Source organism: Lingula anatina, chromosome 1 (genome assembly GCF_051362555.1).
Source record: "Lingula anatina isolate TDL-2025a chromosome 1, LinAna3.0, whole genome shotgun sequence".
NCBI lineage: Eukaryota > Metazoa > Brachiopoda > Lingulata > Lingulida > Lingulidae > Lingula > Lingula anatina.
This window is the reverse complement of record NC_141767.1, coordinates 14,694,129-14,717,192: the sequence shown is the minus strand read 5'-3', so window position 1 is coordinate 14,717,192 and position 23,064 is coordinate 14,694,129. Positions and strand designations below refer to the sequence as shown.

Sequence of the window (23,064 nt, the reverse complement as noted above, 5' to 3'; positions counted from 1 at the left end):
ATATAATATGCTTGCAACATAATTGACAGAAATCGATATGGAAACTAAGAAATAATGTCAAGACCTTAACAATAACATCTGATAAATTAAGGCAACTTTTTGTGTCAAGACAAAGTTTGCCCTTGGAAAACAGTAATATATAAAGTGCTATTAAAATTTTTGTGAAGTATTTTTTCTCCAACAATTCTCCCCTCCACCTCTGACATGAATTTCACAATCTGATCTAAGGATATATAAGTGCTCCATATCCATTACTAACATCTCCTAGATATTTCTGTCAAATAAGGTAAACGTAGAATAATAAGGTAATGTGCTGTAATCTTTTTAAAGGTTTCACTGAGACAGCTGGGTATATACGCACAAATATTATTTATGACTAGATGCTCATTTTTTAAAAACAATATACTTGCACACAAAACCCTGGAATCTTGGCTTGACTTGAAAAAATCTCATGCATGGATATTATTTATTTTCCAATTTTTTAAAGTATAGAAAATTTGGCATAAAATCATCTCATTTGGAATGCATAGATCACATCTTGTTCCCTTATATGGATTTTCAACATTGGAATATAAAGTATATCAATATACTTAAATAACAGACAAGAATAAATGGGAATAAAAAGCTGTGAGGTTAGGAAATCAGGAAATCAGCTTACCTCAAACCATTTTCACTCATTCAAAAACTAATTTGTATTTTTCAATTGTTTTGTTATCTTAACACATTTAACAAATACACTATCATTTTTTCACACTATGTAAGATTCAAATGTCTCCAAAATCATAATTAATTATAAATAAGTAGTGATACAACTGTTTATACCTACTATAGTCTAAGAGGCCATTTAGAACAGAAGATCTACTGATCCATGGATCAAATATGGCAGACCATACAAGAAAGAAGAGCCAACTAACTCGCTGATGGTCTCCCCGCCTCTGCATGCACCATTAAACGGATTAAATCATGGCCCCAAGATTTAATTGCTAGATCCCTACAGATTACTCAGCTATTTTTTCATGTGGGGTCTGCCTTATCTGATCCATGGATCAGTAGATTCTCCAATCTTCTGTTCTGAATGGCCTCTAATGTGATATCAGAAGAACTTGGCAAAAATGAATAATTCAAATAATGTGATGCATTTTACCGGATCAGCCCACAATGTTTGTGCCACAATGATATGTCCTGCTTATGCTTATGTGGACAACTTAACTCTTGGAGTAAACCTCTGACAAAAGACTGGTCCCACACAATTGAATTAAATTATACTGTAACAGTAAGAGAAAACAAGAAAATTGGTACTTCTGAAATGAGTTCCAAATTTGCTTCAAATTAAAACAGAATAATTATAATTATAACAGTAAAATGTAACTTGATAGCACAATGGATGTTATATCTCAGTCAGAGTGGAAGAAAAATACTTTTATCTCATAAAACAACAAATATAACAAATGATGACTTTGAAAGTTAATGGTTTGAATAAATACCTTTTGTTCAGTCAAAAAAGTTATCGAATAATATTAATTAAACCTAACATCAAAGTTTCACAGAAACCACATTTTTTTCTTCAAAATTTCTTATTTCTAGTTTTCTTCCTTCTCATAATAAAGCAAAAACACTTTCTGACTTAACATTATTTGGCTTTTCATAACTTTCAAACCACCTTTTTTAAGTTTAACAAAGAAGACATTGTCTTTGGAAATTCAATTTATCAATTTTGTTCATGTTTTTAACAATACATAAAATAAGCTCCAATATTTGCAGACTGTACAATCTGTTAGACAGAAGGAGTAGCTCCCACTTGAAATGTAACATCATTACTTTCCGGGGAGCCTGGACTTTCATTGGACATTTTACCGCCTCGACCCTGTATATGACCAGGTACTGAATGACTCGAGGTATCATACCTGGGTGAAGTACCATAATTACCCCCTCTATTATTTTGTGATGAAGAATCATTTTCCCCAGACACAGAATTGGACAGATAGAAGCTAGGTCGCCTGGAGGAATGTGGCGTGTCATAGATAACAGCTTGCTCAGCCGCATTGCCAGGAAGGACCCAACTATGATGTTCATGGCCGCTGGGACAGACTTCATAGTTTTGTTGACAGAAACTCGGCGAATGTGACTCTCTTCCACTCCTACCTGTGTTGCGGATAGATTTCATTCTCTTCTCCACTGGAATTATAATTTCATTCAAATAACAAGACAGAAAAAATTCTTTCATTTCTAATAAAAAAAAATCAAAAAATTTTTTTTGAAAAAAATACAGTCCTTTAGACCAAAGGATTTTAAAATATCACCGGACTCTCTGTGTGATATTACTTCTTATATAGAATCATTAGAGTGTGTGTGTTTACCTTGCTTCCTCCTGGTCCCTATCTTCTGTGGGAATAATGCCAAAAGATTTAATAATGCCAGAATAGCAAACCCACCAGGAACAAAAGAGATCACTCTCTGGTAGAATACAGTACATGCAGGACAGCAGGCAACTCCCAGATTCCTGCAATAGAAAAAAAAAGTCTTCACAGGCTGGTTTTCAAACCCTAAATGTATTGTATTCCAATGAATCATTAATTTGAGTTTAAGAATAACAAGTAACAAGCTTTTCCTTAGAGCTCATTAAGAACAGGGGACTAATAGATCTGCAGATCAAATATGGCTGACCCACCTGAATGCTTGTTGCCTTATTCCTGCAGGAAATCTATTCAGTGACAAATCCTGAATTAAGTGGCAAGCTTTTCAGTGGGTCGCCATATTTGATCTGCAGATCTGTTAATCCGCTGTTCTGAATTCACTCTTATGCATATATTTAGTTCATGACTTAAAACTCCAGGGAAGAGATTGGCCACAAAAGATGACACAGGTAAATGGGATAGGTCCAGAAACAGTGTCAGTTCATAAAACACGTACGTGCAAGGATGTAGAGCCTGTACTACCATGACAGCCGCCCCATTGGCACACTTGTCCAGCAAACTCATGAAACCATAGACAAAAGCACCACTCTCCTATAAAAAATACAGAACAAAATGGATTATTATCATTCCTGGGAGATCTGTTTTAACTCCATATAATATTATGGTAAAATTTTCAAACAACTCACTCTTTCATCTTATTTCATTTTTACAAGATTGATCCAATTTATTCAAGTAATTACAGTGTATTATTACTAAAAATATTGGCATCAATAAAAAATAAGGATCCTTTCTGGCATGCCTGGGGTTCAGGTCAAACTGACATTTAATGTAATGCAGACGGAAAAATATAGCTTCACCACTTTTTTCATTCATAAAAATACCACAAATGTTATATCTAAGGTGAACAAAGAAAACACCCTATAAAGGACACATACTGTATTTTCACCGATGAGGTCAGAGGTCATGGCCAGCGAGGTGATCAGCATTGTTGTACTTCCAGCTCCCAGTAAAACACTGGCAGCTATCACCTGCCACTCTTTATGTGGAGAATGTTGTGTAATGAAATAGCACCAGGCACACGCCCCAATAACAAAACACCCTCCTACTAGATAGGTAAACTGAAACAAAAAATAAATAAATAAATAAAAATCAAAAAATCAAAAAGGCAGAGGTGTTATAAAATCCTGATATCTTACATAAACTAGAGGATCAGAGAGGCGATACCGCCTCCGGATATTGTACCACCAGCTGGAGTAAGAGCATTCGAATGGAACCCCCCCCCCCCCAAAAGGGACACCACAACCAGTCTTGTCCTTGACAAGCTCTATGCAATAAACAAGAATTCTCAAAGAATGAAAAAAAAATCGAAAAAAATATAACATAAAAATGGTTCAATCAAGCGGATTTTCCAATTGGCCTGTATTTTCCTAACATTGATCACTCCTGTGATTTTCTGGACAATAGGCCTATTGCTTTTCCTTGAAATGAGTTATCAGTGTTGCATATATGCTGAGAAAAGAGAAAACCTAGGGGCAACACTGGGCATATCTCTGCTTGTTTTGAAGATGTGAGGGGCACGAAAATATGCAAAGTTCAGTTCATGATGAAAAAGTAGGTCAATTTCAAGGTCACAGTACATGACTTTCTATTCAAGTTCAATAGTAACTATGGGCATTTCCTTGCCAATTTTGGAAATGTAAAGGTCAGAAAACATGCAAAGTACAGTTCATCATAAAAAGTAGGTCAAAGGTCAATTTCAAGGTCACAGTTAGATTGCCAGTATAAGACTTCCTATTAAGATTCAATAGTAACTATGGGCTTATCTCTGCCAGTTTTTGAGATATAAGGGAGAGAATTTTTTCAAAGTTCAGTTCATGGTGAAAAGTAGGTCAAAGGTCAATTTCAAGGTCACAGTTAGATTACCAGTATATGACTTCCCACTCAAGTTCAACAGTAACTATGGATGTACCTCTGCCAGTTTTAGAGATATAAGGGCTGGAAAATTTGAAAGTTCAGTTCATGGTGAAAATTAGGTCAGATGTCAATTTCAGGATCACAGTTAGATTGCCATTATATGACTTCCTTTTCAAGTTCAATAGTAACTATGGGCGTATCTTTGCCAGTTTTGGAGATATAAAGATCAGAAAACTTGCAAAGTGCATTTCATCATGAAAAGTAGGTCAAAGGTCAATTTCAAGGTCACAGTTATATTACCAGTATATGACTTCCTATTCAAGTTCAAAAGTAACTATGGGCATATCTCTGCTAATTTTTGAGTATTTCACATTTTATTTTCACCACTGAATTTAGGATGTTGAACTTTTTGATATAGTGCAATGCCTTAGCCGTATTGAAAACAAAAAAATAGACACCACCCCCCAGTGTTGCCCTTGACAAGTTCTACAAAATGCATAAAACAAGAGGTCTCTAGCATTAACAGTACCAGAATTAGAGAGAGTTTTCAGTTTCGACATCTAATAGCTGCTGCTACCATGAAAATGCACCGATTGACCCCAAACTCACGAAAATGAAAGATGACCCTAAGGGTAACACCTGCCCATAATATTATAGGTAAGATCTGTTTAGTTTCTGAAAATTGGCTGAAATAAAAATTTTCTTGCAAAAATTTCCAATTTTTAGAAAATTTTGGCCCATTTGACCTTGAAATAAAGGTCAAATCCAAGGGCATATTTGAAATCTTCACATATGACTTTCGGTCAGCCATCTGTAGAAATTTTTCCCATAATTCCATTGGTTTGGGAGATATTTAGCATTGAATTTTCAAAAATTTTGACAAGGGTGCGTTTCAACGAGCGTCACGCCCAGGTCAATGCACCAACTGAGACAAAAAAACCTGGGTGTTCAAGTTGAGATTATATGTGACCTAAATCCAAGAGATGGGGACACAGGTCCTTGCGGTCTAGGAGGAGAAGCGGTAACGGTGACTTGTATCCCACGTCATCCTGCGGAGCTGCAGGAGCCGCAGGAGCCGGCGGAGCTGTACGAGACGGGTCGGGACTAAAACCATGAGTACCGCCAGCGTACACGCTGGTGGTACTAATGATATCAGCCAGCTTTACAATTTATGCTTAGCTTTTCTTGTTCTATTAAATCCTGAAATGATCTCATCTCACCTACCATGACCAGGTCTTTAACATCTCACAGGATAGTGGAAAGGGAATTCTGCTTAAATTATACCCTTAAGTAACATGATCAAATATATGAGCTTAATAATTAACAAGATATTAAGAATCTGATTCAGACTGCTTTTATACAGAAGCTAGTATGCTTGAGATGAGTGAATAAATTTATACGAGTGAGTGAACAATTAATTCTGTTGAAAGGCTCATGTATGAATCTATTTTCAGCCATGTTATGCACAAGAACAATACTTCAGGTTTTCCCAGGAAGCACCCTGTACTGACCTTTTTTCCTATCAGTTTGTTGATCAGTCTCATAAGCACAGAGGTCAGGAAACCAGACACATACATAATCAGTGGAACTATGGCAATGAATTGCTAAAAATAATGAAACTGACAATGACATAGTATTACATGCTGGGCAAAATCTCAAAAGGTAACATTTTACAGGGCCTGTAGAATATCTTCATGACATACCATTTTATACTCATGAAGAGCTCATTTCTACTCATATTATATAACATTTGCATCTACCTAATCAATAAACATTTCTAACAAAAGTGTCAAGTGACAAAGGACTGCACATTTAAGCCCCCTTTACACTGAATGGCGCCATCTCTGCGTCCCTTAGTACGGCCCCGTTTGAGAGTAAAAAAAAAAATTTCATGCCTACAACCGGCCAATCATTGAGCATTCATTCTGCAACCTAAGCGATGCTTGTGCCTCCTTTCTACCACCACAGCGATGCCAGTTTCAAGGTCGTGCAAAGGATGCAGAATGGACGCGGTCCAATGTAAAGGGGGGTTTAATCGGGTGACCTATGAATGCTCACCTTGTCTAAGTATAAAGTGTCAGTCAAATACATTGGGATGTATACCTGAGTGAGATTCACAACTAAACGGGTACACATATACAGAGCACCAATCTGAAAATTGATAATAAAAGAAAAATGTGGACACCTTGTTCAAACTTCAATTGCACTGCCTTGGTGTAATATGACATTATGATAATTAACTACAGAAATGAATGTGAACATATATACTGCAAATCTAGTGTATGTACTGATGGCATCAGAAATACACCAGGCTTTGGTTTACATAAACTAATATGCAAGTTTAAATATGAAAATTACAGTATATAAAATGGAAAAATAATAAGAAACAAAACTTGATCTTATTTCAACTTAGAGAACTTCTGGATTGAGCCCAATTTTCAAAAAAAAATAGAAATGACAGTTTTGAGATATTACCATTAATATAAATGAATATCAGAACTTAGTTAAACACCATTCTAGATAAAGAAAATTGAGGATTATTTCAATAAAATTTTGAAATATTACCATATAAAATTGATGTTCTTTAAACCAATCATTCCACTTCATATATAGCTTTCTATCTGCAGACTTTTCCAGTGTGGTCAACAGGGATTTTGTTTCATCAAAATCCTCTTTAGTGACATTTACTGTTTTCCTTGATTGCCTTATAATTTCAGTTTTTTTCACTTCTTTGGTTCCAATATGAAATATCATGCAAAAGACAAAACCAATGCCAACAGCTATGAGGCCCATTTCCTGTTGAAAAAAAAAAAAAAACAAAACAAAAATAAATGTATACATATATACATTATATATATGTATATATGTATACATATATACATTATATAGGTTGATTGGCAATCTGCGTAAGGAAGATGCCAAATGGCATTTCACCTAGTTGACAGCTTTTAATTAATTTAATCTAAGCAAAAGATTTGGTAATTGACGCCTCTTGTTCTATTTAGTTTGCCTCAGTGGTAAAAAATAAGTCTCCAATAACACGAAGAATTCTTGCAACCACAATTAGCCACTGCCATTAAAATAACAAATTTAACCTTTTTTGAATAACCACCTAAAGATAACAATGGCTCACTATCAGACTAATTTTCACACCTTGCATTAAATCATTTCAAACAATCATTAGTGTCAAATACTTCACTGATATACATGTCATATAGTGATTAACAACCACAAAGTGTGTTTAATTTTGAAATAAAGGCTGAAGGATGATTACAAGCTAAGCGGTGACATATTCAAGATACAATGTACCATGAAGCTATCAGCATCTTTAGGAGTCAAGTCATTCCCACCAGAGTGTCTCAGCAGCAACCAGGCTATCAAGTAGATTGCTATAGTGCTCATAACAGTGAAGGCATATCTGAAAATGGCACAGATTTACATAAACATATATATATATATATCATACAATATATATTTAAACACACATTATCACAATCTACTTGTGTAAATATTTTTTGAAAACTTATAAAGAAACATAAAAATCACTTGCAAAAATTTTCATAAGGGCCACTTGATTAAATTAAATTTGATAGAACATGAATTTCAAACTAACTCCCACAGGGGAGACAAAATGTTCAGTCTTAATTAACATCTCTTAATTAAGACTGAACATTTTGTCTCAGTCTTAATTAACATCTCTTAACAAAAAAAGTTGAAAGACCCTTATTCCTTCCAAATTAAAATTGCAATCACTTCTTCCACTATCTTTAAAATTTCATCAAAATTTGTGAAAAACTTAAATATATCTCGTCAACTGAAAAATAGACACAAATAGCCTCCTCCACTGGCAGAGGTAACAATGTTTTAGTTAACTGCAGTCCCTGTAAAATCCACCCAAAACAGTTCATTAATAAAAAAAAACAAAAATATTATAGATTTCACAGAACATACCTTATAGCATTGAGCTCTACTCTCTGTCCCTCATCATTGGTCAATTCTGGGATGAGAGACAGATGAGAAATCTGAGTGGCAGCCCAACCAAATTGAAATATCACAACAAATGGTACATAATAAATAAACTTGGCCCAGTCAGCAGAATTTTCACACCCAAAGGCACATGGTGATATGAAGAGAAAGGGGAATGTGCAGGCAACACATAGGACTCCTGGAAAAAAGAAGATATCATTAAAATAAAGCAAAATAAGTAATAAATCATGAGGAAAACTGATGTCATTCTACCAAAAGTTTATTTCCTGATGGAAGAAAAATATCACTTTGATAATCAGTGCGATCAAAATTAACATTTGCACAATCTCATTATTCTTGCAAACAAACTTATATATACTGATACTGAAATATCACAGACAACAAAATTTCTTCCAAATTTCAATTAAACTTACCGAGCAGGTGCCAGCTTTTCCTCTTCCCATAACCACAAAATCCATTTGTCCTGTCAGATTCGTATCCGACCAAGGGGGTGCATATCCCATCACTTATCTGGCCTACCAGCATAAGATTGCCAGCCATGATGTTGTTAAATTTTACCACTCCATGAAAATACACCAGGAGGTATGTGAACCACATGGCGGCACACAAATCATTGAGGACATGGCCCACACTGTAAGCCAACCGCCGCCCTAGGGGAATGGTGCGTTTTGCAGGTACATGGACACCAGGGGGTGCTGCAGCAGACATGATGAGCACAATTTACAGTTCCTTTTTTTACTTTGAGCAAATCAGACTAGATAAGGTCCTCTTAAAGTGCTAATATTGGTTCACTAGACTGGGATATATGTGAAGATTTCTTGTCTTCCTGTCATCTTTGATCTTTTAATGATTTTTCCTCTTGAAAATGCAATACAGGATTTTACTGGCAGTATCTTAACCTGAGTTCTTGTTCAGACTGTCTGGTCATAAATAATTCTGAAAACAAAACAAGACAAAAAAGATAAGAGTGCTCATATACATAAAACAATCAAGCAATGCCCAGTGCATATGATAACTACTAACCAATTTCAAGCAAATTAACAATTTTCTCCAAAGTTAAAGTCTGTTAGAAAATTAAGAAATATATAAAAATGTCGATTCAGAAATTCCAAAAATTGAGTTGGCATAACGTTATTGGGAGTAACTTGAAAATGTAAAATACTGGAACGAGTGAGATTTTTGAAAATTTCAAGTAGTTACTTTTAATTATCAATGTTAATTCTGAGATGCAGTGCCACACTTACCTGTATGTTGCTAGTAAGATTGATGTATATATTGCACAATACACAGATTAGTCTTGCAACAATTAGATACCTTTATTAATATATCATATCAAACCCCTGATAATTGTATTGACAATGGGATATATATAAATATATAAACATACACACTACATGTGAATAGAAACAATTAATTATGTAAATTTTCATGTCAAACTGACATTGATAAAGTTAGATTATTTCAAGCAAGCCTCAAAATCAGTAGCAATGTATTTAAGATTACATGATGTGCTACTAAATCATTTTTATTAGTGATATATTTGCCTTTGTCATTTAATCTACCAGTATATTTGCACCTTTTGTAAAGATGAATAGTGTGAGATTTTCTTTTGTAAAACTCATACTTGATGAAAATTTCCTGGGGGGTCATTATTTTGCTTTAACTAACCAACCTTCCATTCTCCTTTTTTGACACTCGTCATAACTTTGTAACATTATTAGAATACTAAAAAAGTCCCCAAAAACTATGCTTCCGGGACAATATTTCAAATTCTGCAAGCCCTTCAAGCTCAATTCTTGCAGTGACTTTTGAATTATAATATATACATGCAGTGTGTGTGGTTGACAGGTTATGAGGTTAGTCAGAAGGTAGTCAATTTGATTATCTTTAGCAACATTAATTCACGGCATATACCAAATTTGATCAAAAAATATTGATTGTCCACAGATTAGTATAACAAGAAGTGGTTTATGAAATATTTTAAACGTCTTTCATTTTGTTAATTAAATTAAATATAAATTATCCTTTAAAGATGCATATAAGGTCAATTTTTGCCACAAAAACCAACCAAATGCCAGCATATAGTTTCAAGTAGTATAACTAAGAGAATTTCCAAAAGGCATTGTTTAATTTGATCTGAAAATGATGCTTGAACAGATTTTTCTGCTAGCATTCTATGCTGTATGTCAATGGAGCAGAAAAGTAGGTCATGAAAGTTGGTTTAATTTCTGACCAAAAATTTAAAGAAAGGAGCAGTCCAAAGCTCTTTTACGGCTGATCAAGTGATCTATTCAGTTTATCCCTTCACATGTCAAATTTATTTGAGTCGCATAAGAAACTAGTAGAAGTGGTTTATATGTGTTACTGGGAATCCACGCTCCACCGATGCTCGGTTCATATGTACCTTAAAATATATGAGCTTTGGTTATCATTTTGATCTGGATACAGATCATGCCATCACCACTCTGATAATGTGTTTGCTGAATCACATAATTCATGACTTGTTCAGCTGCAAATCATGTAAACATTGATACATGATTATTTTGATCTGGACACAGTTTATGTCATCTTCACACTGATAATGAGTTGCTGTACCACATAATCTAAGACTTGTTCAGTTGCTGATCATGTAGACATTGATACATGAATATTTTGATGATTATGTATCTACCGTATTATACGTACATTATCAGCAACTGATATCATGTACACATTAAAACATAATAATTTTGATTATGATTATTATTATAACTATAATTATTATTATTATCCATGATACACATGTAGAATGTCAAATCTGGAAGAATTTCTGCATAAAAATAAAATCATCAACAAGTTTGCCCCTGGTAGAGATCGATGTGTACTTATTTCTTCATTTTTCTTTACATTTTAGATGGGAAATAATTAATGCCTCTACAATGTACAAAATGACTGGCACAACAATATGGTATATGAAACTGTATACACATACCTGTGCATCCATTAGCTTTCTCATCTGTGTTTATGTATAGCACCTACTAGTGGCTCACTGTGCAGTATCTGGCCGTCACTGAACATATAGTAAATAAAAGATGTACTAGAATTTAAACAGGGGAAACGGAACAACTTAATGACATTTACAAATGATACACATCACATTTCAAGTGCCTTTCAAAACATTAAGCACATGTAACATATTCATTAATAAGAACCTACGTTTCCTCTTGAGTCTCAAGCAATGTGATTTCAGACGCCGTATGTGCGAGAGACATTCCACTAAAGTTGAAACATATTGATATAAAACCGTTTCATCTATTCACGTGCTACAATAAATAACACGTGCTTATCTGCTGATAGACGCCCACCGAACCACTTTTGTGATAGCTATATTTAATTTAGTATTGTGTAACTAAAAACAAACGGAAGGGGGAGGTTTTAAAAGTTTTCTCTCGCATCTCAGTCTGAAATGCTCGGTTTATTGATGTTGATACTATCACTTCGCCATAAGAATGTAACCTTGTAAATATGGTTAGAATGATACATCGTAATATCCCGGTCTAACTTACACTCTGCATTCCATTTGTAAGGCACTTTGAATCATCGACATCATGCCTACATCGTGACCTGAATGCTATTGTCACAGTTTTATGTCCGAGACCGACCTTGACTTCTCTTGACCTAGATAGATCTTCGTTTACAATCTCTTTTGAAAGAAGATTAGGACTCGTGCGTTGAATAGATTATAGGTGGTGGGGAACCACTCGTGCGGTATTATATTTCAAAAGTACTCTTCGCGGGAAAATTTTGTTTTTAACACACTGGTAAATATATGTACTCATGAAACCCTTTCGAAGAGTTGGTTTTTACATTAAAACATTATGAATAGACTCTAAGTGCTTTTAATTTTAATTTTAAAAAAGGTGAAAATTTATATTAAAATGCTCATATTTTTAATTAAACAGTTAGACATCCTCTGTGCAGTAAGAGTGAATTTTGATCGGCCAGGTTTGGGTCCGGTTTGGGCTCACTCAGCCAAATTATGTTAAACATCTAAACATAAAAGTCATTACATTTTCCAGAAGTTACCAGTCACTACTCTGAAAGTGAAACGGCAATGGCAGATGTGGATCTCAGTTTGCCAACTCTCCATTCAAATATCCTAGCTGCTCAACAGAGAATAAAGCGTTATGTGAGAAGAACTCCCTTGGAATATTCCCCTGTGCTGAGTCATCAAGGACAGTGCAGGGTTTACTTAAAGATGGGTAACTGTAAATTAAATATTAGTATCATCTTTCATGTACATGTACAAAATACTGAGTAACAAAAACTATGCTAGTAAAAGTAGAAGAGTTATAGGTTTTTAACTGCCTCTGATTATACATGCTTTCATGTACCATATTTCAGTCTGTTATAAAAAATCTAAAATAATAGTTGGGCATGTCTGCGTGTATATTTCATAATCTGATTAATGTGTTTTCTTAATTTTATCCTTTGATTTGCAGAAAATGAGCAGGTGACGGGTTCAATGAAAGCACGAGGAGCATTTAACAAGTTGAGCAAACTGCTGGAAGAAGATCCTGCAGTCAAAGAGCAAGGACCAATCACTTCTTCCTCGGGCAACCATGCACTGGCTTGTGTAAGTTAAGATGTGCTTTTGGTATATACAGTACATGTACATTTTGGCAGGGGTGGATCTAGAAAAAATTTTCTAACAGTCCTACAAATTATCTTTGTTGATCAATCTTCCATATTTGACCATCTTCAGACAGAAAAAATTAGATACTCCTCAATGTAAACTTGAGAATCTGATCATTAAAGTCTTCAGAAAGACCCAAAAGACGGTCAACCCACCCCTGTTTGGTAATTAGAATAGCAATGTTTCTACTTGCGATTTTTTCTTTTTCAGTGATGTTGACTTGCCCAATACATATGTCTAATGATTAACTTAAACCAATACAATTGTAAGAACTAGGAGCTTAATGAAAAAAACCCCCTGAAATTTCTCACACTTGAATATCATTGCAAATGAAGTGGCAATCTTGTTTTTGTACCATAGACACATGCCATGCAAACCCTTGGAGTTCAAGGAACCATTTTTATCCCAGAGAATGTTTCCAGTTCTAAAAATGAAAAACTGAAGTTGACAGGTGTCAGCCTGCTTTACCACGGCATGGACTGTGTGGAGACAGAGAAAAAAGGCAGACAGACAGCTCTGGTAATTAGAATTGTAATGTTTCATCTAATTTAAAGTTGAGACCATTAGTTGAATTTACAGTATAGCAACCATAACCAATCTTTTACAGTAATATCCCAGGTATAGTGAAGGAAGTCTAAAGTAAAGGGTAGATGACAAAGGAAGGTGTATGCAAATGACTCAGTTTTTTAAATGAGGAAGATTTTGAATTTTACAGATACTTTATCTTTTAAAGTCAAAAAAGCAGGTTACTTTATAGTTCTATTCAATGCAGAATGATGTACCTAAAAGACTGATTATTGATAGCATTGAAAAGATAAAGTAATTACTGTATACATACTTATGTATGACAGCACACTTGTTTCAGGATAAAGGGGCGACATACATTTCACCATACAATGACCTTGATGTTATAGCTGGCCAGGGGACTATTGGGTATGTCATAGTAAACAGCATGATAAAGTGACAAAGCCCTTTTTTGACCTTGTATTAATTAAAATAATTTATTGTATGCTATGTTCAGTTCTAAACAACTCGGCTGTCAATATTCTATCATTGAAAATATTTTTAATGAAAGTCTTTAGTGGTATGCAGCATAGCAAAAGTCATGTAGCCTTCCAACTTTAATGGATATAAAAGAAAACTTTGATTTAGACCTCCATCCATGAATGTCACTGAATGCACAAAGATTGCTTATAGCAAGTATTCCATCAAAAATGAGGGGAAGGGGATGGAATGGTAAATATTTTTACATGCACACATGGAAAATGTCTGACAGTCTTTACAGTCCAGTGGGGGGCATCTCGAGAATCCAAAGCTTCATTGGTCCGAAGGATCATTGAACTGAAATATTGTACGTGCCTCTGATGAACTTTACTTTATTACCTGTAAACTAAACATTTTATTCATGCATTAATTCAGACTATCGGACCTTCAGACCAATGAACCATTGGACTATTGCTATGGCCCCATCCATTAAGTCTGTGTGCCTCTGTCTTTTTAGAGCTGAGATCTTTGAGGACCTGCCTGATGTAGACACTGTGTTGATATCAGTGGGCGGGGGAGGGTTGGTATCTGGGATAGCTGCATTCATGAAGCACGTAAAGCCAGAAGTGAGAGTAAGTAGGGGGAGGGGGGGATGACATGCACTGGTTTGTTGTAATTTTAAAATATGATATATTGTAATTTTTTGTACATTTATTTATAAAAATGACAATTAATATCTTAAAACTGTGCTCTGTATAAACATCGCAGCTCTGCTTACAAATATTACAGATAAATCTTAAAACCATGAAATTTGCTGACTAATTAAAGCTAATAAAAATGAATATGAACTTAAATAGACATACAGGTAGTAAAGTAATTGCATATAATGATGTACATACATTTCAAAATTTGCTCAGATCATTGGTTGTCAGCCCAGCTTGTCCAAGGTGATGTTTGAATGTGTCAAAGCGGGAAGGATATTGTTTGAAGACTCTGGAGACACTCTGTCTGATGGCACTGCTGGGGGAATTGAAGAAGGCTCGGTGAGTTCCAGAAGGGAAGACTAAGTTTAAAATCATGGGCAGTAGGTTTTACTTATAAATCTGTAAATTTTTTTAGAAGTTAACGAGGTGAACTTACTATGTTTTGGAGGAAAAGAAAAGAGGCTGGAACCTGTGCAAACCAAAAACAGCCTATTAGCTTAGATTTTATTTTTTTCTCTGATTAATCACTACAATCTGCTTTTTAGGATCATCTGAAGCATTTGAAACAAGTGGCCATACAGTATAATTTTAATCCTCATCAAGTATTCACACAAACAAATGAGTCTGACAAATGGTTGTGCTTTTAATAATTGAACTTCATCTTGCATTAAACATTTCGGATTCATCATTTATTGCATTTTATGATGGCATGTAATGCAAACTTAATTGAACATCTTACATATCTCCTGTAGAAAGTATTTGAGCCATTTCCCTATCCCCTGCATGATTTGAACAGCTTAAAAGTTTTGATCTTAAATTTCTTGTCTGCTCGTTTCAAGGTGACCTTCGAATTTTGCAAAAAATACATAGATGAGTGGATCCTGGTGCCAGAGGAGCAGATAGAAAGGGCAATCTACTTCATGATGGAACACCATCACAGGGTGAGTGTGTTAGGTGAGACCATCATGCTGCAATGGTAGCTGGTGTGCTAGGTGAGGCTCTAGTGTTTGGGCAGATGAATGTACACCAAGGCAAAGTGCAGTACTTGAGTAGGAAAGGAGTGGAAAATGCATGTCAACAGCATTCTGATTTCCTGGAATTCATTACTGAGTATTATATGTTAGTATGACTGGTTTAAAAAAAGAATTAATTAGTCTGGCTTAAATGCATCCAGGTGTACTAAACCTGGTTTAAACCTAATTAAACCCAAAGGAAACCTGGTTAAAAATACATAATACTCATTGCTGTATAATCTTTTTATTTATTAGACATAATACATAAAAACAGAAAAGTTGATAACCTGTTCAAAGTCATCAGCATGATTTAAAAAAAATTATTTATTTATTTATTTTTATTTTTTTGTAAATAAAAGTTTTCAAGAAAATTGCATTCTATAAATGTAATTTATAATATAGGTACAAGAAGTATTAAATGATTATGTTTTTTTTTTTTTTTAATATAGAGCTGTTATTAAAGCTAATTTTTTCAGAAAACTGATGGAATTGTGCTGCAGGACAAAATTCTAATTATCAGAGTGTAATAGAATGTAATTTCAGGATTTAGAACGTGTGATTTGCCAGAGCTGATGAGTTGTTGCCTTCCCCCCCCCCCCCTCAAAATAATATTTATTTCCTACTATATTATTTTATTAACCTGCAGACATGTATATAGAAATGTAATTATTTTGATTCTTTTTAACTCAGAGATAAACGATGGTATCATTTTAAAGTCATTGACAAATTTTAATGCAGTTAAGTTAATTAGCTTCATTTGTCAAGGAGCTATTTGAAGAGAGAAACGATAAATTCATGTGATAGCAGAGACATGCAGGTGACTCCTGCTCATCTGGACTTGATTTCATTTTGTTCTTTTTCTTGTTTCATGGTTTTTCATAAATTGCATTTCAACATCAACGTGTAAAAATACCAAGTTTATATTGAATCATAAGTCTTCTTTCTTTGATATGTACCCTTATAAATGACAGTAAGTTGCCCTCCTTAATATTCAATAAGTTCTTGAATCAGTTGCTCCCTTTTGCCCATCCTCCTCTTCGGTGTATACATAAACTTATATAGATAATAAATTGATAATGTTATAAACATGTGTTCCCTTTGAAAAGTGCTGCAAATTGAAATGAAAGGTTACATTAAAAAATTCTACTGGTAATTTCTTATTCAGATTGTGGAGGGGGCAGCAGGCACAGCCATTGGAGCATTTATGCAGGAGCCAGAGAAGTTCAAGGACCAGAATGTGGCCATTATATCCTGTGGTGCCAACATTTCTATGGACAAAATCAAAATGATCATCAATAAGTACCATGTAGGTCCAATGTGAGGTCTAATGTTAAAACAGTGCTAGACTGAACTTATTTCAATATGGCATTAATTTTGTGATGATTAATTTAGAATTATTTGTTTGTGAAAATCAAAAATAATTTGAATAATTTGCCTTAGGGAAATTATTGAGTTTATAACAAGAAATGGATTTTTTCTCAACCTGAAAAACAATTATTTATTATTTTAATTACAATAGTGATCCAGAAAAAAAGTTTAAGCATCAAGATAAAGCGAGAGAAAGAGAGAGATTAAAAGAACTGAAACAGAAACACAAACCTTCACACCTCTGTGTGACATTTCTCTCTTTTTGAGCTTATTTGGCCAAGAGTTCGGATTTATCGATGAGTGTTTGAAGCATACTACAGCAGATGTTGGGAACAAATGATCCACAGTCATATCTAGTATAAGTACTCATCACACCATGAGTTATATTACTCCTGGATCTTTTGTTCACAGCAGTAAGTCAGGTACATCACTGATCAACATGATGTACATACACGTATGCTATATCAAGGAGGTAGAAAAGATATACCTCCATGGAAACAGCCACTAGTGCTTCACATTTGTGGATATTATACATCAAACTGGCTCTTGGTGTATCTGTTAAAGGTCAATTCCGTATGTACAATCAGTCAGTTATTAGACTAGGTTCAAGATTATAGACAGCAGTAGATCTATCAATAGTATATAAGCAGGAGGGATGATGAAAAGTTGTATGCATTATAATTATCAGATTTTGATTTTATATGCATTTAAGTATGACTATTATGAATATTTTGAAGAGATTTTAAAAGTGAAAGTGCCAAATGATTCTCTCTAACTGGTAAATATGACGAAAATAAAGGTCATGGACATTAAATTTTCAGAATAAAAAGGTTTCAATTGTTTTCTTAAAAAGAAATTACAAAAAGACAAAAATTTTAAAGAAATTACAAAAGGGCAAAAAAAATTCACACAGACAGACAAAAATGGATTTTCCTGGAGTAAAGGACAATATATGCCCATACTAATGGTAAATGAATCCATTCCCACATTCAAAGTTAGTCCCTGTTTTTTTTCTAAAAAGTTTGGTTTCTGTAATATTCTCTTAAGAAAAAAGTGGCAACTTCATATAAATGAGAAGTTCAAACTAATGATATTCAACGAATCTGGCAAAACAGAAAAAAAAAACCAGCAAAATAGTACAACTTTATTAACAATGAAGATTTTACTCTTTAGGCAATGCAAAGTAGCTATATTGAAATGCAACTTTGTATTGTATTACAGTGGTTTTCTTTAAGCGGTTTGTCTATCGTCAGCATAGGTTAAGCCAACGAACCATGGACATGCAAACTTTATTAAACTTCTTAATTGTGAGGGTACTAATTTCATTGTGCAACCACAAAAACAGAACTTCAAAGATTTCTTAAGAATTAATCCCATCTCGTTGAATATGGTAACAAACCACAGATTGCTAGTTGTATTCTGCATAAGGCATCTTCCTGCTTGGTAGCGTGATAGCTGCATGAATCGTTGTTTCTGAAAAGGCAGCAGAAACCTATTATAAAATCCTGTATTCTGATTTTCTTTAAATTATACAGATCACTCTGAATGACCCAGGATTATTGTACATGTACCACCAGCATGATTGTTATGAAAATCCTAGCCCTGAAGTGTATTCATGTTAGGGGCAAGGCAAATACATATATGCTTGTAGTCATATGTTGTTTACACGAAGGACATTGTTATTTATTCTAGTAAAAATACATTGTTCAATTAACTGTTAGCCAGTGTCCAAGTATAACCAAAAGTTTATTTGTGAAACATGTAATTAAAGTGAAATCTGATTCACTAACTGGATGTCTGTGGCTCACAGGACCCCCCCCCCCCCCTCCACCTGATTCTATATAAAACAAGGCAGCAAAGCTGTCAAATGTACGGCTAAAAAGCAGAAAATAATTACATACCAACCAAGCTGGTTTTCCAATTTTAGCTGTGTGTCAATTTTTGGAATCATTCTTGTTAGTTAAAAAAAGTAAGTAACAGTTTTCTTTTCATAACATTTGCGGTGGCAGAGTACAAAGTAGTTTTTTTTTTTTTTTTTTTTTTTTTTTTTTTTTTTTTTTTTTGTCAATTTAAATGCAATATTATATAATGTTTAACAGTATAATTACCACCAATTTTTAATTATCTACTTTACATAACATGGACATTTAGAAAATTTGATTACCAATCAGGCTGATCCCAGTTGGAATCTTAAGTCTCAAACTGAAAATACCAATATGTGAAAAATGAAATATTCACAAAAATGTATAACCTCTAGAAGCCAATTAGACTGCTTTTCCAACTCAAGCTGTATTTTAGTCCAATGTTTCTTTTTTCTTAAGTTTGAGAATAATAAGTAACATGGTTTTTCCTTAATGGTCATCACAGCAGCAGTGTACAAAATAGGGATTTCTTCAATTTTGATGCAATATTATTATATAATGCTTAACAGCATAATGAGCATCAATTTTTAATAATAAAATCATAAACATAAGTATTATGGATATTCATTCATAGACTAGCAAAGGTTTTCAAGTCCATGGAAGTTCAAAGTCATACCTTGAAAATGCCAATACGTGAAATATTAAAATGTCACAAAAAAACTGTATTACTTCCAGAAAAATGAAACAATCAGAATGATTTTCCAACTGAATCTATATTTTAGTCCTATGTTTCTTTCCTGTAAATTTGAGAATAGTGACATGGTTTTCCTTTTATGGTCACTATGGTGGCAATGCCCAAAATAGGTTTTTCTTCAATTTAGATGCAATATTTTAAATGCTTAATAGCATAATCACCACCAATCTTGCACTGCAGGTGATATGGATATTTATAAAATGTGACAAGCAAAGGCATTCAGGCCCATGGAGCCTCAAAGTCGCACCTTGAAAATGCCAAAATGTAAACAAGATATAACTGTACTGAAATCAGTTAACGTCCATTTTCAACACTTTTTTTTACATAATACAAAATTATCGATTTACCTTCATTTTTATATGATCAACTAAGAAAATTGTGAAGATGGGAAAAATATCAATAGAACAATTTTAAATATCCGGTTCAGTAAGATTGATCACTCCTGTGAGTTTCAAGACAATAGGCCCATGGGTTTTCTTTGAAATATGTTATCAGTGTTGCGTACATGTTGAAAAAAGCGAATAAAAACAACATAACTTTTGAAAAAAAATGGCCCGATCATGCTGATTATTTTAACTGTACCTATATTTTATAAATATTCATAAGGTCTGTAAGTATGAAGACAAAAGGTAAAATGGTTTTCCACTTATCGTGTTATCACTGAAATTGCACTGCGAGGGCGACGACAGACGCAGGTGAGTGACGGCTATATGTACAGACAAAGGTTGGTCAAAAACGGTAGAGAGAGAGAGAGAGACCCTGCGGGAGACCACAGAGACGACCGTTCCTGCATGCAAGCCACTGCCTATATCCCGTGTGTGAAGAATAAAGAGCAGTGTAAAAGACGTTGAATAGTTTGTCTTCTACGCAATGAAAGTGTAACCACACTACCGGTTACATTAATAAATGTGGTGCCGAAGGACCACCCTAGCTGCTATGGTTTCTTTTTCTGACCGCCCTTATTACATGCATGTATTCATCTAAGACCCCTGTTGGATATTGACGTTCTATGCACTTGTATAACTTGTTATATAATAAAGGACACATATAGGATACATCTCTACAGGTTCGATTAACAGCGACCACGATGCTAATCTCGCTTAATTACTGCAAGCCTAACAGCTCTGCCAAGCCTCTGCTAGAACCCATTTCTTAGGCTAGACAAAACACGGTGTAAAGAGATTTTATCAGTACTGGGCGTAGCAAAGGATACGTGTGTGTTTCCTACAGTACTCTCAAAACTCAAGACTTGCTGCAGCAGGCCCCATCCTGCAAAACATTTGTAATGGGGGGTTGGGGGGGGGGGGGGGCAACTTTCGGATCTTTTTTTTCATCTGAAACATTCCCCGCCTCTCTTCATCCTTTTTCTTTTTCTTTTCAATTATTAATGGCAGTTTTGTGTTTTAATCCCAGGTATTTCGTCAGGCTAGTCATGTTTTTTTCTGTTGCTCTATAAAGTTGTCTATTCTGTCTAGAGCGTGTTTTATTTAACTATTCAAGAAGGTGCCATCGAAAAATTGTTTTCACTTGGGATATGAACAGTGATATGATTCCCAGCTGTTTCACATGTCAATGCTTTAATTAAGAATATGTTATAAAGATCAGTACTTAATTGGTATTATCCTATCTTCCAATTCAGTAGCAGCTAACATAAACTGATGTCTGGCATAACCGAGCTATTTCGAACAATAAATACCATTGTCTAAGGTGTCTAAGTTACTACATCTCATGTAATAAAGTAGCTCAACATTATTCCCATGACGTTTTATAACTAAAGGATGTTACAAGTAAACTGTATATTAAAAGTTTCTGTAAAAAAAACAGTATTACGATTTTATCATGAAACACCTGAATCTTGGGTTATGAAAATATTAATTTCGTGACACTGCAGGAAAACGAATTCCAACTAAGAGAGAGAGAGAGAGAGAGAAAGAGAGAGACTCATTCAAGTCAAGGGTAACCAGCTTCTAAATTGATGACCTATACCTCACCCCCTGGCATTTGCCTTTCCCTAGAATTTCACAATATACCTCTTTAAGCTAGTACACGCAGTTAAGGGAGTTCAATATCGCAAGCATTTAAAATATTTGAGAATTCCAACAAGATTAAAGAAAGCAGAATTGGAATGTTGTTCAGCTAATCACTATGCTATCGTTCTTATTTAGTTCATTAACAGTTGCTTCTAAAATAGCTGTTCCATTACTCAAAAACGACCAGTATTTCTATATATATATTTTTATAATTTACAAGATCCGGATAAACTGGATCAATTCCATTCTGTTGGGAAATGAAACAAGACCAACTACACACTGGATATGTGTACAGTTGTAGCAGCACGCGATCGCTAGACGGTCACACTGGTGGAAACACAGTCGGTAACGAGGAAAACAAGACATATGGTGTACTTTTGAACCGTCATCTAAGTCGTGACCTTACATAACTTTTAGATTAGCAAATCGCAAAAAAAAAAGAGTTTTGCTTGACAATTGTATGTGATGATTATAATTGCAAGCCCCAACCCGATTACAATGATGTTCTGCTGCTCTATGAGAGCATTCACAACAGAGTTAACGTTGATCTACGGGACTAACAGATCCGCGGATCAAACATGGCCGACCCACTTGAAAGCTTCCCGCATAATCCCCAACAAACACTGGATAGATTCCGCGCAGTGATTACGCGGCTTGCTCTCAAGGGTGTCCGCCATATTTGATCTGCCGATCTGTTAGTCCGCGGATCAACTCTGTTGTGAATTGGGCCTATGAATGCTACTATGTATCCCGACTATACACCATATGTATCTTCCCCACATGGATGGCTTGACCTTTGGATTTAATCAGATTCTCAAGGGAAGAATTCAGCTTTGCAGGAAGGGACGCAAAAACGCATTTTCCTCTCTTAATAACCCATCTCTCTCCTTTAACCCCTTCACCTCCCAATCCGCCTCGACGGCCCGTCCCTCGTTCTAGTGTGACTTTGTTTCCAACACTTCGCTCCTGAGTTATTTTTAAGATGAAAGCGGGCATAACGGTTTTCAATCATCAAAAATATTGTGCCCAAACGTGTCTTCTGCAACGATTTTTATAATCTATTCTGTATTAACGATATTCATCCACCCGTCGCCTCGTCACGAGTTCCCATGCTTTATCTGGAATTTCTTTATCTATTATATTTTTCCAGTTAGTACGGTTTACATGTTTTGGACATTGCATAAAAGAAAACGTTTCTTGTTCATCAAACACGTGGCACTCTCTATTTGCTTGTATTAAGAAAATGGTAAGTGGTAAATTGTAAGTGGGTGAAAAACACGGCAAAACGCGTGACGCGAAACGCTGCACGATATTTGTTACATGTAGTTGTTTTTACACAGAAACCAGTCCCTTGTTTGT

At 34.8% G+C, this 23,064-nt stretch overlaps 2 protein-coding genes across 7 annotated transcripts; one reads left to right on the top strand and one right to left on the bottom strand.

Annotated features, from left to right (window-relative positions):
* Positions 1 to 1,038: 1,038 nt before the first annotated feature.
* Positions 1,039 to 12,031, bottom strand: LOC106164950 (major facilitator superfamily domain-containing protein 12). 4 transcript variants are annotated; one of them, XM_086999840.1, is made up of 12 exons: positions 11,861 to 12,031; positions 11,287 to 11,364; positions 8,729 to 9,251; positions 8,280 to 8,493; positions 7,638 to 7,746; positions 6,894 to 7,124; positions 6,387 to 6,479; positions 5,840 to 5,932; positions 3,350 to 3,532; positions 2,911 to 3,005; positions 2,358 to 2,500; positions 1,039 to 2,175 (listed from the first exon to the last, which is right to left on the bottom strand). In XM_086999840.1, the coding sequence occupies exons 3-12, from the start codon at positions 9,021 to 9,023 to the stop codon at positions 1,775 to 1,777; spliced, it is 1,857 nt and encodes a 618-aa protein (XP_086855966.1). In that variant the 5' UTR covers positions 9,024 to 9,251; positions 11,287 to 11,364; positions 11,861 to 12,031; the 3' UTR covers positions 1,039 to 1,774. The 4 variants fall into 4 exon arrangements, with proteins under 4 accessions (XP_086855966.1, XP_086855969.1, XP_086855968.1 ...); XM_086999843.1 differs by having other exon boundaries at positions 11,919 to 11,937; XM_086999842.1 differs by having other exon boundaries at positions 11,811 to 11,926.
* On the top strand, positions 11,983 to 17,844 carry LOC106159121 (uncharacterized). Of its 3 annotated transcripts, none has more exons than XM_013535314.3 (9): positions 11,983 to 12,115; positions 12,377 to 12,556; positions 12,797 to 12,930; positions 13,351 to 13,509; positions 13,856 to 13,923; positions 14,492 to 14,606; positions 14,892 to 15,017; positions 15,518 to 15,619; positions 16,857 to 17,843. In XM_013535314.3, exons 2-9 carry the CDS (start codon positions 12,409 to 12,411, stop codon positions 17,010 to 17,012), a joined length of 1,008 nt encoding a protein of 335 aa, XP_013390768.2. In that variant the 5' UTR covers positions 11,983 to 12,115; positions 12,377 to 12,408; the 3' UTR covers positions 17,013 to 17,843. The 3 variants fall into 3 exon arrangements, with proteins under 3 accessions (XP_013390768.2, XP_023932161.2, XP_086855977.1); XM_024076393.2 differs by having other exon boundaries at positions 11,996 to 12,115; positions 12,374 to 12,556; positions 16,857 to 17,844; XM_086999851.1 differs by having other exon boundaries at positions 12,010 to 12,115; positions 12,458 to 12,556; positions 16,857 to 17,844.
* The last annotated feature ends 5,220 nt before the right edge of the window (positions 17,845 to 23,064 follow it).

Coding starts and splice junctions, on each gene's coding strand:
- LOC106159121 (XM_024076393.2), top strand. CDS start 12,409: ATGGCAGATGTGGATCTCAGTTTGCCAACTCTCCATTCAAATATCCTA. Junction 14,607..14,891: donor ACGTAAAGCCAGAAGTGAGA/GTAAGTAGGGGG, acceptor AAATTTGCTCAG/ATCATTGGTTGTCAGCCCAG. Junction 15,620..16,856: donor TGATGGAACACCATCACAGG/GTGAGTGTGTTA, acceptor TTTCTTATTCAG/ATTGTGGAGGGGGCAGCAGG.
- LOC106164950 (XM_086999840.1), bottom strand. CDS start 9,023: ATGTCTGCTGCAGCACCCCCTGGTGTCCATGTACCTGCAAAACGCACC. Junction 6,480..6,893: donor AAGAACATCAATTTTATATG/GTAATATTTCAA, acceptor ATCAATTTTCAG/ATTGGTGCTCTGTATATGTG. Junction 3,006..3,349: donor ACCTCATCGGTGAAAATACA/GTATGTGTCCTT, acceptor TATTTTTTATAG/GAGAGTGGTGCTTTTGTCTA.